General features: G+C 41.1%; 2 protein-coding genes across 4 annotated transcripts in view; both read right to left on the bottom strand.

Moving 5' to 3' along the window:
• The window catches only part of LOC138019581 (ornithine decarboxylase-like), a 163,149-nt gene that overhangs the window by 12,891 nt on the left and 137,758 nt on the right, over nt 1-12,500 (bottom strand). Inside the window, exons 1-2 of one of the 2 annotated variants that reach the window (XM_068866438.1) lie at nt 2,195-2,371; nt 1,956-2,091 (exon numbers count right to left, since the gene is read on the bottom strand). The exons of the other annotated variant lie outside the window; for it this stretch is intronic. The gene's annotated coding sequence lies outside the window, so the exon portion shown is untranslated. Of the gene's footprint in view, nt 1-1,955; nt 2,092-2,194; nt 2,372-12,500 lie in introns of those variants that run through there. 2 annotated transcript variants of the gene reach the window in all.
• Nucleotides 5,168-12,500, bottom strand: part of LOC138019580 (xaa-Pro dipeptidase-like) — a 21,417-nt gene continuing 14,084 nt past the window's right edge. For both annotated transcript variants that reach the window (XM_068866436.1, XM_068866437.1), the window contains exons 13-16: nt 10,942-11,126; nt 10,163-10,270; nt 9,576-9,659; nt 5,168-7,232 (exon numbers count right to left, since the gene is read on the bottom strand). In XM_068866436.1, the coding sequence (XP_068722537.1) occupies nt 7,077-7,232; nt 9,576-9,659; nt 10,163-10,270; nt 10,942-11,126 (533 nt within the window). In that variant the 3' untranslated portion in view covers nt 5,168-7,076. The remainder of the gene's footprint in view (nt 7,233-9,575; nt 9,660-10,162; nt 10,271-10,941; nt 11,127-12,500) is intronic.

Genomic DNA, 12,500 nt, shown 5'->3' with positions numbered 1-12,500 from the left:
ATGACTCCTGCGGAATGATTTGACTTTTCTTGAAAGAATAACCAAGATCTTGAGTTCAGCCGCAACTGACGTTACAGGACATTTTTAGGAAAACAATTTATTCTCTCCCATATTGTTTTGGATTTTGCTGCTTTAAATGCAAGGCTTTGTAGATTGACTGAACTCAATATAAACATTCACATCATCAGTATGCACTGACTGAGTTTTGTTTCCTCCTTTGTTGGCTACGATTTTCCCTCTGCGAACAAAATTATCAGTCAATAGTTTGTTTCGGAACTCTCAGTTCCTGTCCTATTTGAGATGGTTGACTTCCCCTTCTAAGCAGCTTTCAGCAATTTTCTGCCAAGCAAAACTAGGAATTGCCTTTTCTTGCATGGTGAAGGCACTTGTTTCAAAATAACAATGAAAAGCAATGTTGAAATACATGCAGCTAATTCCAGGAATCGCACCAGTCTTACTTCATATATGAAGTGAGTTCTACACTTCGATTTATTTAGCTGTTTAACCCTTTTACTCATAAGCTGGTCTGAACCAGACATACTTAGTATTTTATTCTGTCTAACACCAGACGATTGCACTCGTCAATAGGGAACCCCCAGGAGTCAATGGCTTAATTAAACAACAATTTTGGAAGAAGTAAGAGTACGGACTCAATCTTGGATTGCTTGTGTCTAAGCATCCCCAAATGACCACTTGTCTACTGGACAAGCAATGCAAATACATGTAGTCACTAATTTTAAGGAATTCAAATGAGATGGCCGTTACAACATGTTGAAAGCTAACCAAACAAAAATGGGTCTAAAAGTGAGTGTTCAGACTTAATTTTGCAAATCAGCACTGGTTGAAATGAGCGCTCTGGTGCGAATACTATTGATGTGTACTTTACATCATTAATGTGAAATGTCCACAATCCTTCTCTCTGTGCCAACAGCCAATAATTATTACAACCCGGCACGAACCCAGTGTGATTCCTGTACATGTATTTAGTCGCTAGTGTCAAAATAATCTCTCATGGAACTGCACCAAATTCCCACAACGTATGATGCGAAATTCTCGAGTTCGTTTTAAAGTTTGCTATTTGATTAAGAGTTATGTAATGAAATCCCCAAGTTCGAAGAAAACTTTGGGAAATTAAAACTAACTTTAAAAACTGCCTGTCAAAAGTTTTGTGAAATGCACTGCAATACAGACCAAAAAGTGACTGGCCTTTGAAGTTGTCATGAGAAAATGAGAATTTCTCATCGTGGCTCTTCATCAGCAACAAAACCTTGCAATAATCAGTTTGCAGCAAACTTAGCGGACAACCGGAAATAGGCAAAATTAATAAACGGCATATTCTAGCCATTGTGATTTGTCATTATCACAGCACTTGCAGTCCAATTAAAATTCCAATTCATATTACAACAATAATAAGTGTCACGTCCTTCAGCAGGTATTCCCACCTTTTGGTTGATAACGTTTCTATTCGCTGTTGTTTATTGCCCATACCGAGGGCTGGTACTTTGGCTCTGGGATACAGGATAATTTAAGGTTATCTCTAAAAGCTGGAAGGACATGTCAGCAATTTGAACGTTTTTAATATCCAATCATTTCACTCTGTTCAACAAATGCTACACAACACAATCCAAACTCAATCCTGTATTTTATAATAAACAACACTGCAACAAAACAGGAATGGTTCGAAAGTGTGGCACACATTTTTATGCACAGATTTCGATGTGATTAGTCGATATTCTGTAGCGAACATAACGTGATATGCAAAGTACACTAACAAGAATTTAAAAAGGCATGTGTAGACATCAATCCTCTAAAGTCTAGCAGCCATTTCTTAAGTGTGTATTAAACGTAAGAATTCGTGCGCAAAGTTAAAACAACTATACATAAGTTATAAAGATTGGGACCGTGGAACGAGTTCTTCTGATGAACGACTCCCATTTCATGATGTTGCTACTCACACGACTTATCACCAAAATACGCCCTTAGCAAACGCTAGCTTGGGTCAGAATCCACGTTAAAGGTGAACTCGAACTTCTCCTTCTTAAGGAACTCCGCCTCTGGGCAGTTGGAGTAAATGTTTGCGGTATGGCCGACCTAGAAGACAAAGGGAATTATTTCAGAGTATACAACGTGGCTTTGGTTGGTCTGGTATCACTTAGCTTTTTAAGGTAAACCTTTCCTTCTTAACACAGCCTACCTTCACAGCCGAGTAGCAGCGGACAATTCCTCCCTCTTTTAAACGCGGAATGATGGCTATGTTAACGTGAACACTTGAGAAATTACACTGACGACGAAAACAACCTCCGACATAAAATCCAAAATGGCTTCAGCTCTCGCATCAAAAGACAGATTCCGCAAGAGCGTTCACCTGACACTAGTAAGTGGCCTCTGATTGGCTCGTTATCACATGTCGCAAAGTGTGTAACAGTGTCGCAATACATGTGGGAAGAAAAAGTGGGAAATGAAAAAAACGAAAAAAAATGCAGACAGGAATAAAAACCAAAAGCCCAAACGAACCTTGCCAACGTTGGCAGTGAGAAACTTTATCTCTATTTTTAGCATATTTCTTGTCGTTTTATGTCAATCAATTTCGTTAATTCTGATAAATCCACTCAGTTGTATTTTTGGATTTAAATTTATCTGTAACTGAATAATAATCGCTTCTGATGATGTATGTTACAACATACGAAACGTTAAGTTTCTGAAAAGTTATGCAATTCAAGCAAATGTTTGTAACCGCTGTTTGTGTTTTATTCTCATTGAAATTTAAATATCCCAAGTCAAAGAATTATTAAGAGGAAACTCTGTCCAGAGTGCCACCCAAGATAGCATGCACTTTATTAACCTCTAACAGATATCTCTATTGCCATATAGGTGATACAAGCCAACGTTCGAAAAATCCCTTCTTATCTCCCTTTCCTTTCCTTTCCCTTCTCATCACTTGCTCTTAAATTCGTCGAAACTAATCATTTTGTCCCTTTTAAATTAAGGTCTTTTAAGATTTCACTGTCTCAAAGTTTTCTATCATTCCTCCTCAAGTTATTTTCCCATGATAACATGGTTGCAGATAAGATAAGTTAAGTTCAACGCCCCTCAAGCCTTATATTAAGCAAGAGATCAGCTCATCATTATAAGTGTGGGGAAGGTAAATACAAATAGATGGAAGCTCCCTTATACTGGCCCGGTCTTTTCCATGCAGAACTTAACCTTTGCCTTCCAAGAATACAAGAATACAAAATAGCTGCAAAGATAAAATAAGCTCCACGCTCATCAATTACTCGATTCTGAAGTCAAAAGGAGGCAGCATGTATGATGAGTGATAACAAAATGGAGATATCATGGCCTAGGCCCTGCTTGGAGGAGTCAATTTGTCATATAATTCTGTACCTTTTAAATTTGTGGTTTGTATTTTGTCGACTTAAAAACATTTCCAACTCCCTTGCTAGCAAGGTGACTCGATCCAGTTTCAACACTCGTAACATTGTCGTCAGAAACTATATTTTTAATACTATAATACATAGATTTAGCCAAGGCTAAAAGCGGAGCTCCCTGGTTATTTATTCTAACGATAAGTGAACCTGGCTTTAGCCTAATATCCAATCGAAACCCAGTACCTGGTCAGCGGTCAACTTAAAAAAAGCAGCTGACCGACAGCTGACCTCGATGAGCTCTAAACTTGAATTAAAATCTCTTTCTGACAATATCGATGCAACTCTGAGTTTTCAGTGTTTCTAACGTTTGAGTTGAGATTCATCATTCTATTCTGAGATATTTGTGATCTGTTGGATCGAGTCTGTCGACCCCGTTGCTGATTTGTCTGACAAACCAAATTTATTCAGTACTGTTGAATGCTTTTCAATTCAAAGAAATCGCTGAAGTGCAAAACGCGCACTTTAAAATGCTTCTCGAAGATGGCGAAACGCGAACTCGTAGATGCAAGACCTTCAAATGCTCAGAAATATGCTGCTAGAAGAGGTGACGAAACGCGACCTCGTTGGTTGCAAGTACCCGACACCACCGTGCGCGCTTGCTAAAATATTACCCGAGACGACCGTGCGCGCCTAGTTTCGTCAAATCGAGAATTCTTCGCCCACGACAGACACATTTCTTACTTTTTCAACAAATCTTCTTTATCCTTGTACGTATACACGCGGGGAATCCTAGGGTGCCTCCTCGGGTTTTGGCCTCTGGGCCAAAACCCTGCGGGGGCAATGATATGTAAATACCTGTAACAAAGCGTTTTATTCCCAAAGGGCTTGAATTGGGTGCAACATTAGGTCTATTGAAAAAATTATCACTCTTCTCCTTAACGAGTTTCTGGATTGCAGACAACTGGGAATGACTTAACAAGCAGTGCTAACAGCTCACTCGAATTCCGTTATACCGCCCAGTTTTCCAGCTCAAAAAGTTTTGCTCGTGCGTCACTTTCCAGAATTTAAAAGGATCGATGTGACTGGCTTAGCGTGAGAAAGGAATCTGGCGCTCTTTTAAGCAGGTGTGTGTGGGGAGGAGGTTAAATCATCCTCCGAGACTCAGGGGCAGTCAGTCGGGGCAGGAGAAAAGGCGACGAAAGTTTTCAAGAACGGGCGAATCTCCTGCCCCGAGTAACTGCCCCATGGGTCCCCGAGGATGAAGTGAAATACGACTCCCCTAAAAACGACTGCGTGGGAGGGTATTGATGGAAAGGTTTCGGTTCTGCTTTCCCATTAACTTTTGTCCCAAGAGCCCACCACGTTTTGGGTAAGCGTAGAGATAGACCAATTTCTGTAATTCCCAATCTGGACGACAAAACAGTGCTTGTTCTCTCCCCTACGAGAAACAAACCTTTCAAATGCAAAACAATCTTGTTTTGTTCTCCAGATTGAGAATTACTTGAAAGGGGTCTATAAGATATCGCCGGCTTCAAACCAGAAACTCGAGAATTGCGCGGGAAGTTTGGCTCCTCAATCAACGCACTTTCCGTAATTTACAACAAACGGAGGCTGCACGTTGGTGAAAAATTTCATGCTCGCAAATGACTTCGCGTATTTTGGGACAGACTGGAGATCGGTTACACACAGTGCTGACCGTTGGATACTCCTGAAGATCCTGTGATAATAAGTCTTTGCAAGAGCCGCAAATGAAAAAAAAATAAAAAAAAAACAATAGCAATCAACTCATTACCGACAAATAAGCATTTCAAGTCTATATTTTTCATTCTTATAACATTTTGAAAATTACATTTACTTTTTTCATCAAAGTGATTTGACTGAGTCGAAAGCACAATTCTTTACATTAATATTTCTGTATGGTTCTTTCGTAATGTAAAACACTAGGAAATACTTAAAAAGTTGATTACGTACGGAAAAGTTGACAATCCTAAAAATATCGGTTTCGCTCTGAAAAAGAGAAAATGCCTGAAATGTCCGACAGCTTAAACATTGAAGAGATTTATTTATGGATGGTGCCTTGGGGATACTCGGAAAAAATGCGAGTGCTCCTTTGCTAGAGTCGAACCTACGACCTTCCGAACACTGGCAAGGCTCTCATGGATATACACACCAACCATAACTCTAAAAAAATGACCATTTTAAATCAGTTTCTAGAACTAAATATTGCTATAGCAATAAGATAAACGAAAGTTTAGACCTCATCACTGAAATAGGCACTTAGACTTAAAGTGCCCCTGTGACCAAAAAATCAATTCATATTTTTCTTTGGATTTCAAAACTATGTTAACAAAACACTAAGTGACCCACGTTTTCAGCCTTGATTTCAAAGACACCTCTTTATTTTAACTGTAATTTTCCTATTTAATGGTCCGCCATTACTAACATTATGTTCTTGAGAGAGCTGGATCGAGGAGAAAATGACGTCAAAGGCTCACTAGTTTAAGAATGCAATATGTGTGTACGCTGCAAAATTAATATGCAGCACGGGGGTTTTGGGCATTCAGACTTTTAAACTCACGCTTTGCTTATATAATAAGCTGCGTTCACACGCTGAAATTTTAAGCTAGTGAGCCTCCGACGTCACTTTTCCCTGGATCCAACCGTCTGAGGTCCAATCGGTCAGTTTTGAACGTGAGAAATGGCGGACCGTGAAATCCAAAACTTACACACAAAGTAAACGGCCTTTGGATAAAAATCAAAGCTCAAAATTTTGCCACTCAGGTGTTAAGCAAACACACTTTCAAAATCTGAAGGAAAAAAGGAAGTGGTTTTTTTGATCACAGGGGCACTTTAATCTGTAGAATGAGAGTTTAACCTAGGGGACTCGTAGTGGGTATATCCATGAGATCTTTCCCCGATTACTACTAGTTCGGATGCCCTACCGCTGAGCTATAGGAGGGCTCGGGATACTCAGAAAAAATCTCTTCATTTCATTCAACGAAGTTAACATCTATAAAACATCTCTTTCACTACACCTCAATTCACGGACGTTCTCTTTACAACGGAAGAACATGCTAAACCTCTACGATATAACTCAGTAAATTCTCAAGTAGCTCGACACTTGGTTTAATGGCGGTACCTCAGCTTTCTCACAAACTACTAGTATGTAACAGTAGTAGTAATATTACCTAATTACCAGCGCCTTGTAACCTCGAAAACGCAAGCGTCAACTCCGTGCAATGCAATGCAAGGTCAACTCTACCCAAGGCGTTTTTTCAAACCTCTCTGCTCGTCTTGAAGACTTTTGCGGCACTTTGACTTGACGAAATAAGTACGAAAAGAAAATTATGTTCGTCAACCCATTAACGCTGCTGCGATAGACTTTCACATAAAACTGGTCGACGAATCTTGATGAATACGATGAATACGGAATGACAGTCTGATCAAATAATCTAAAGAGCTTTAGATCCACATTTACCGCGGACCGCCAACTGTAGTTCTTAGGGTTCGGCCTTTGTCAAAAAACGGAAACCTTGAACCTCGGACATGACAATTTGACATCTGCAACAAAGCTGGATCCAAATGTGTATTTTTCGCACATTACACAGTAAATGTAGCATCAAGCCTTGTATCATCTTAATCATTTGATTTTTTGCGACTGAAATGCAAAATCTTTCTGCTGCCTTTTTGTGTCAGAGAAGTTAAAAATTAATTTGCACTTTGGGAAGACACGGAAGAGAGGAACTGGGGTGGAAGATTAGCACCTTCAGCCATCACAGCCTCGATTTCATGAACGGTGCGCGGAACACAAGTCATTAGTTCCATACCATCTGAGGTCACTACGATGTCATCTTCAATACGAACCTAAGGAAAAATAAACAGAAGAGATTCCATTGAAAAGCAGATCTGCCGGAAAATCTTAAACCACATTCTCAATTAATGAGAGGTAAAGACAGGTCACTCATGGCTTGCCGATGCGTGTTTAACAGCGCCTAGCGGCTGCCACCCGTTCTGATTGGCGCTGGTTTAAGCCAGCCACTCTTGAAGGCCAGCGAGTGCCGTAAAACCAAAGAAAAAGAGATGCCTCCCGCTAATACAATACAATCACGGGAAATGTGGTCCCGTGGTTAGAAAGCGCCGGGAGATTTGCATGCGGATGCCACGGATGTTCCGGGTTGACCATTGGCTGAATTCCTCTTCGTTGGTCCGGAGTCCATTCCAGCATACTTTGTAAATAGTCAACTGGTCCCACTTAACTTAATCAAAAGCCGGATAACTTTAGGGTGGATAAGTCACTATTCCAACAGTTTCAATCTCTGCAACGATTTCAGTATTTTTTCACGCAACCGTGAATGTGCACACTCTACCACATGTAAGTAAAAGGTAATGTACGAAACCATTGGACAACGTATAAGGTGGACATATTTCTTACACTCTGGATAGCGACTTATTTGCTGGACAAAGTTATTAAGCCCAGCCAGCCGCTTGAAATACTTAACCTTGTTATGTTTGATTTGAGCTGCATAAACGTTGCACTTAAACAGACTCAAACGATCTTGAATAAACCAGAGATAACACAAAACGAAATCATCCCCTGCGCCAGCGCAAGTCGCAATTGATTTCAGTTTTGTTCACGATTGGATGAAAATGTGGCTCGAGATTTTTAAGCCAATCAAAAAGCATGACACTACATTATCAAGGACCTTTTAAGGTCCTCAATATCTTAAAAGATGATTACCTAGAATAGTACTTGTCATAGATTTCCGATGAAACTTCGTACACTTTTGTACATGTCAAGGACATGATAAGAACGTAATAAAAAAAGGGGTTCACCGTGATCGTTTCCATGGCACGACGCTGACGAATACGGCTATTTAAGACACATTGACAACTGACGCGCATCCATAGAGTTTGACAAATTTAGCTCGATGTTACAAATGTAATCCAAGACATAACGCAGCGCCAAATGTAATTCTATGGTTAATTCACGCGCGTACCTGAAAAATGTATTTGAATATCTTTGTGAGTACTTAATACTCCCAAAACAAATTTAACGGCGTAATGGCTTCTTCCGTACAATTTTATGAAATTTCCAAAAGAATGGCCATATATTATTGCGGATTTTTTTACTTCTCCATGAAGATACCGTTCTCAGCAATAAATATGAAATAAAAAATCGTACTCTTTCAAGAGAAAATAGGCATTCCTTGACGGATTTAGCTTGGAATCAACGAAACTCCGCCATTTTATCGATGTGCCGGTGCTAATGCGCGCGCCAATGACGCAAGAAATTATGCGCAGTAGGGAACTAGGGAAACACCTTAAGGTAAAGGCAAAGTCTGCTACGAGCCTAGAAGGTCTATCAGGCCGGCGCTTATCTCCGGTTACTGTAGCATGAAGCGACTAGGGGTAGTTCAACTCCCCCCTTAGATGGGATGCTAGTCCATCGGAGTGTTACCCGCAGCATTAAATTCGCCGGTACCCATTTATACATCTGGTTGGAGAGAGGCACCGTGAGAGTACAGTGTCTTGCCCAAGAACACAACAGAAAGACCCCGGCGTGGAACCGAACCCGGACCACTCGATCCGGAGTCTTTAGGAGGGGTGCGAAAACGTAGGGAGGAAGGGTGTGATTTCTGGAAAGATCTACGACGGCGAAGATAACGAAAACTTTCACCGCAAAATATAACTTTGCTCCAGTATTAGTCTTTCGCAGTTATTCCATCTCGTTCACGTCGAATAATGTTAGCGAAGTATCCTAAAAATAAATTGGTACGAGCAGTTTCAGAGTGAAGATTCGCTATTGTTGGCTTTCGCTCATGTGATCAGCAGCCGCGTTTTTCAACGAAAACAAAAGAAAACGTTTGCATAATAATAGAGTTGAATTCCCGGAGGATTTGCTCGGGGCTCCAACATGGCCTCCGTTTCTTTGTTAAGAGGCTCCAACATGGCGGCCGTGACGTCATGTGAAAACCGAGAATTGCACGATCACGTTGTCGTCAAAACCTGAAATTTGGCGATTTCAAGTCGTCGTTAGGCAGAGGTGCTAAAACTCTGAGCTGAGCTCGATTATTTATGCTGTTATAACCAATGATATCATTGTTTTGTGGCGATGTCGTTGCCGTCGCCGTCATAGTTTCTGAAGCTCCCAATTAGCTTTCGATACTCAACAGCTCCCTATCTTCTCCTATCAACCAGTATACTCACCCCGCCGAAATTCCTGAATCGTTGAAGCATTTCTTGATTAAAGAACCGCGCCGTTTCGGGATTTTCCAGCGCTGGGTCAAGGGTCTAGAAAAAGAAAGATCAGATCTGCATCTACATGTTCCAGCACTTAGTTAAGACCCTTTTTGACTTACGTGTGTTTCTGCTTTGGTGGCCTACTACACTGTCAGCCTTTTTAGGGACATCACTGCCAAGCCGGCCACTTCTGCTGGAGAGAACAGGATAGCCGCAACACCGGGGAATTCATCCCCGACTCTCGAATAGTGTGTGGATTCTTTAACGTCCCACAGGGAACTTATGAACCTATAAGGTATTTGTGAGACGGGGCCTACGGTTTATAGTCCGTATCCGAGAGGACTTGGAAGTCTAAATACTTGCAGATGAAATTACAAAAGACAGCTCTTTCTCCTCAGTTATTTTAAGATCCTGAGTGTTGATCCGGCCGGGGTTCGAACCCGCGACCTGACCTCCCGCATAACAGCCCGATGCTCAATCAACTGAGTCATCCAGTGCACTTGAATCCTCGAGAAAATACGAAATACGACTGAACTCTTACCCGCGATACTTACAGCGTTAATAAAATAGATTCCCGGCTCAATGGTCAGAACCATATTTTCTTGAAGAACACGAGTAGTCCTGAGCGAGCGAAGACCTGGTTCGTCTATGCGTTCGGTTCCCTATAGAAGAACAAAAATTATCAGAATAAAAACTTAAATCGGCGACTTGACTCGTGACAGTTCCAAATAAATATTATTAATAGGCTGATTTAGCAACAGAACGGGAACCTCAATTGGCGACGGAAGAACGCGCGGAATAGTCTGGATTCTACTCTAATCTGATCTAATATGGAAAATTTTCTGCGCGCGCCGTCGTCAACTGGCATTTCCGTTCCGTTGCTAAATCAGCCTAATGAGAGTCGATAAACGCAAAACTTGAAGTAGAAACAGCCGGCCCTTATGAAAAGAGTCGACAAAGAAAAAGGCCTGTAGGAAGACGAGAATGGTTTTCCTGATATTCCTTCACGGTGCTGCAAAGAAATTTCAACAACACTTTTACAGCGCCCTTCACTTTGATGTGTTTAAGCCTTCTGAAAACAAGATGATCGGGAAAATTCTACATGTTTACAAGTATGGTGTGCAAAGCAAGTAGTTTGAATGGCCGAGTTAAAACAGAAACAATCGCTAAAGCAGTGTCAATTAAGAAACCCAACTAGAGGAACTAGTTGACCGCTGAAGGCATATCCCGTGGTTAGAAAGGGATTGTGACCCGGGACTACTGTACCCTCATGCAAATCTAGCTCCCGGATCCCCGATGACGGGGCCACTCCGTCACTGGCCTTCCAAAGTACCTCTGGATAGCCTCCGACATCATGAACATCAAGGCCCATCAAGTGACCCAAGCCGTGAGGCATAAAAACGGCCCCGAGGTGCAACTTCATCATCTCATCCAAGTCGCCTTGTAAGAGCCCCATATCCTTGAGGCTAGTCAGTTGAACACGTTCGGCCAAACGGTGCATATCGGCCCACAAGACACCTATGGACACAGAAAAGTCAATTTGCAATGGTGTTGGCGACAGAGCTACAGTGAAGGTTGGTTAAGGAATCAGGGGTTCATTTTACTTTATTTACAGTCTCCTCAGTAGAGCTTAAGACATAAAGAAAGTTATGAGTACTTTTATTATTATAATCCCTCCCTTCCCCTGTAACTCGAGAAACTTAGAGGGTATAAATGTATCCAAACCTGGCAATATGTTGTTTTACTGACATTGTTCCCATAGACCTTTTTGCAGATACGGCAGCCATTTTGATATGTATTGTTTTGAAAGACATTATGGGATGCATCAGGGGCAAATTAATATGTTAGTGCCCCTTGGGCATCCCATAATAGCTATTTGAAACAATAGAAATCAAAATGGCTGCCCCATCTGCAAAAAGGTCTATGCCATGCTTATTATGGGTATGGGTTAACAACCAGTAGCCAAGTTTCGACGCCTTGGCTTTGCGCAACCTGCATAGACTTATAAAACTAGACACAATTGACACTATACTGCTGCCATAAGTGCGAAGAGTTTTGTGCGATGCTTTCTTTAAGGTGCTTTTACTGTATATTACGCCTAAAGGGAATCACCTAACCCTGTGAAAACGATCGTTTTGCTTCAATAAGTTGAGTATTGTTTTGAAAGACATTATGGGATGCACCAGGGCCAAATTAATATGTTAGTGCCCCTTGGGCATCCCATAATAGCTATTTGAAACAATAGAAATCAAAATGGCTGCCCTATCTGCAAAAAGGTCTATGCCATGCTTATTATGGGTATGGTTTAACAACCAGTAGCCAAGTTTCGACGCCTGCATAGACTCATAACACACAATTGACACTACTGCTGCCATAACTGCGAAGAGTTTTGTGCGATGCTTTCTTTAAGGTGCTTTTACTGTATATTACGCCTAAAGGGAATCACCTAACCCTGTGAAAACGATCGTTTTGCTTCAATAAGTTGAGCCATTGAGCCACGAAGTGCGAATGTTTTGAATATCATGTCTTACATCTATTGCCGCCGAGTTCTCTCATTCCAGTTATCATCACATTTATAACTCACAGTTATTACCTCTATTGTCTCCAATAATTATCTATTATCTTCACGAAAACACGCAAATTAACTAGAACTTTAAAAAAGGAATTGAGATTAGAGTATCCGTCCATGACACGCGTACTTATCGGAAATAGTTCGGATGCCTCAACTGCGACCTTTTCACATTGAGCCCTACTTTCATTCAGAGCGCATGCGCGCATGAATTAGGTAGAAATTATGGCTAATGCATCATAGTACATAGTCATAGTCTAGTTAACAGTTATTTTCACGATCGCGCGTTGGATACGAGATGTAGACAACGAGGCGCCGAGTTG

The sequence above is a fragment of the Montipora capricornis genome, chromosome 10, assembly GCF_036669925.1.
Source record: "Montipora capricornis isolate CH-2021 chromosome 10, ASM3666992v2, whole genome shotgun sequence".
Classification (NCBI taxonomy): domain Eukaryota; kingdom Metazoa; phylum Cnidaria; class Anthozoa; order Scleractinia; family Acroporidae; genus Montipora; species Montipora capricornis.
This window is presented reverse-complemented; position numbering and strand designations above follow the sequence as displayed.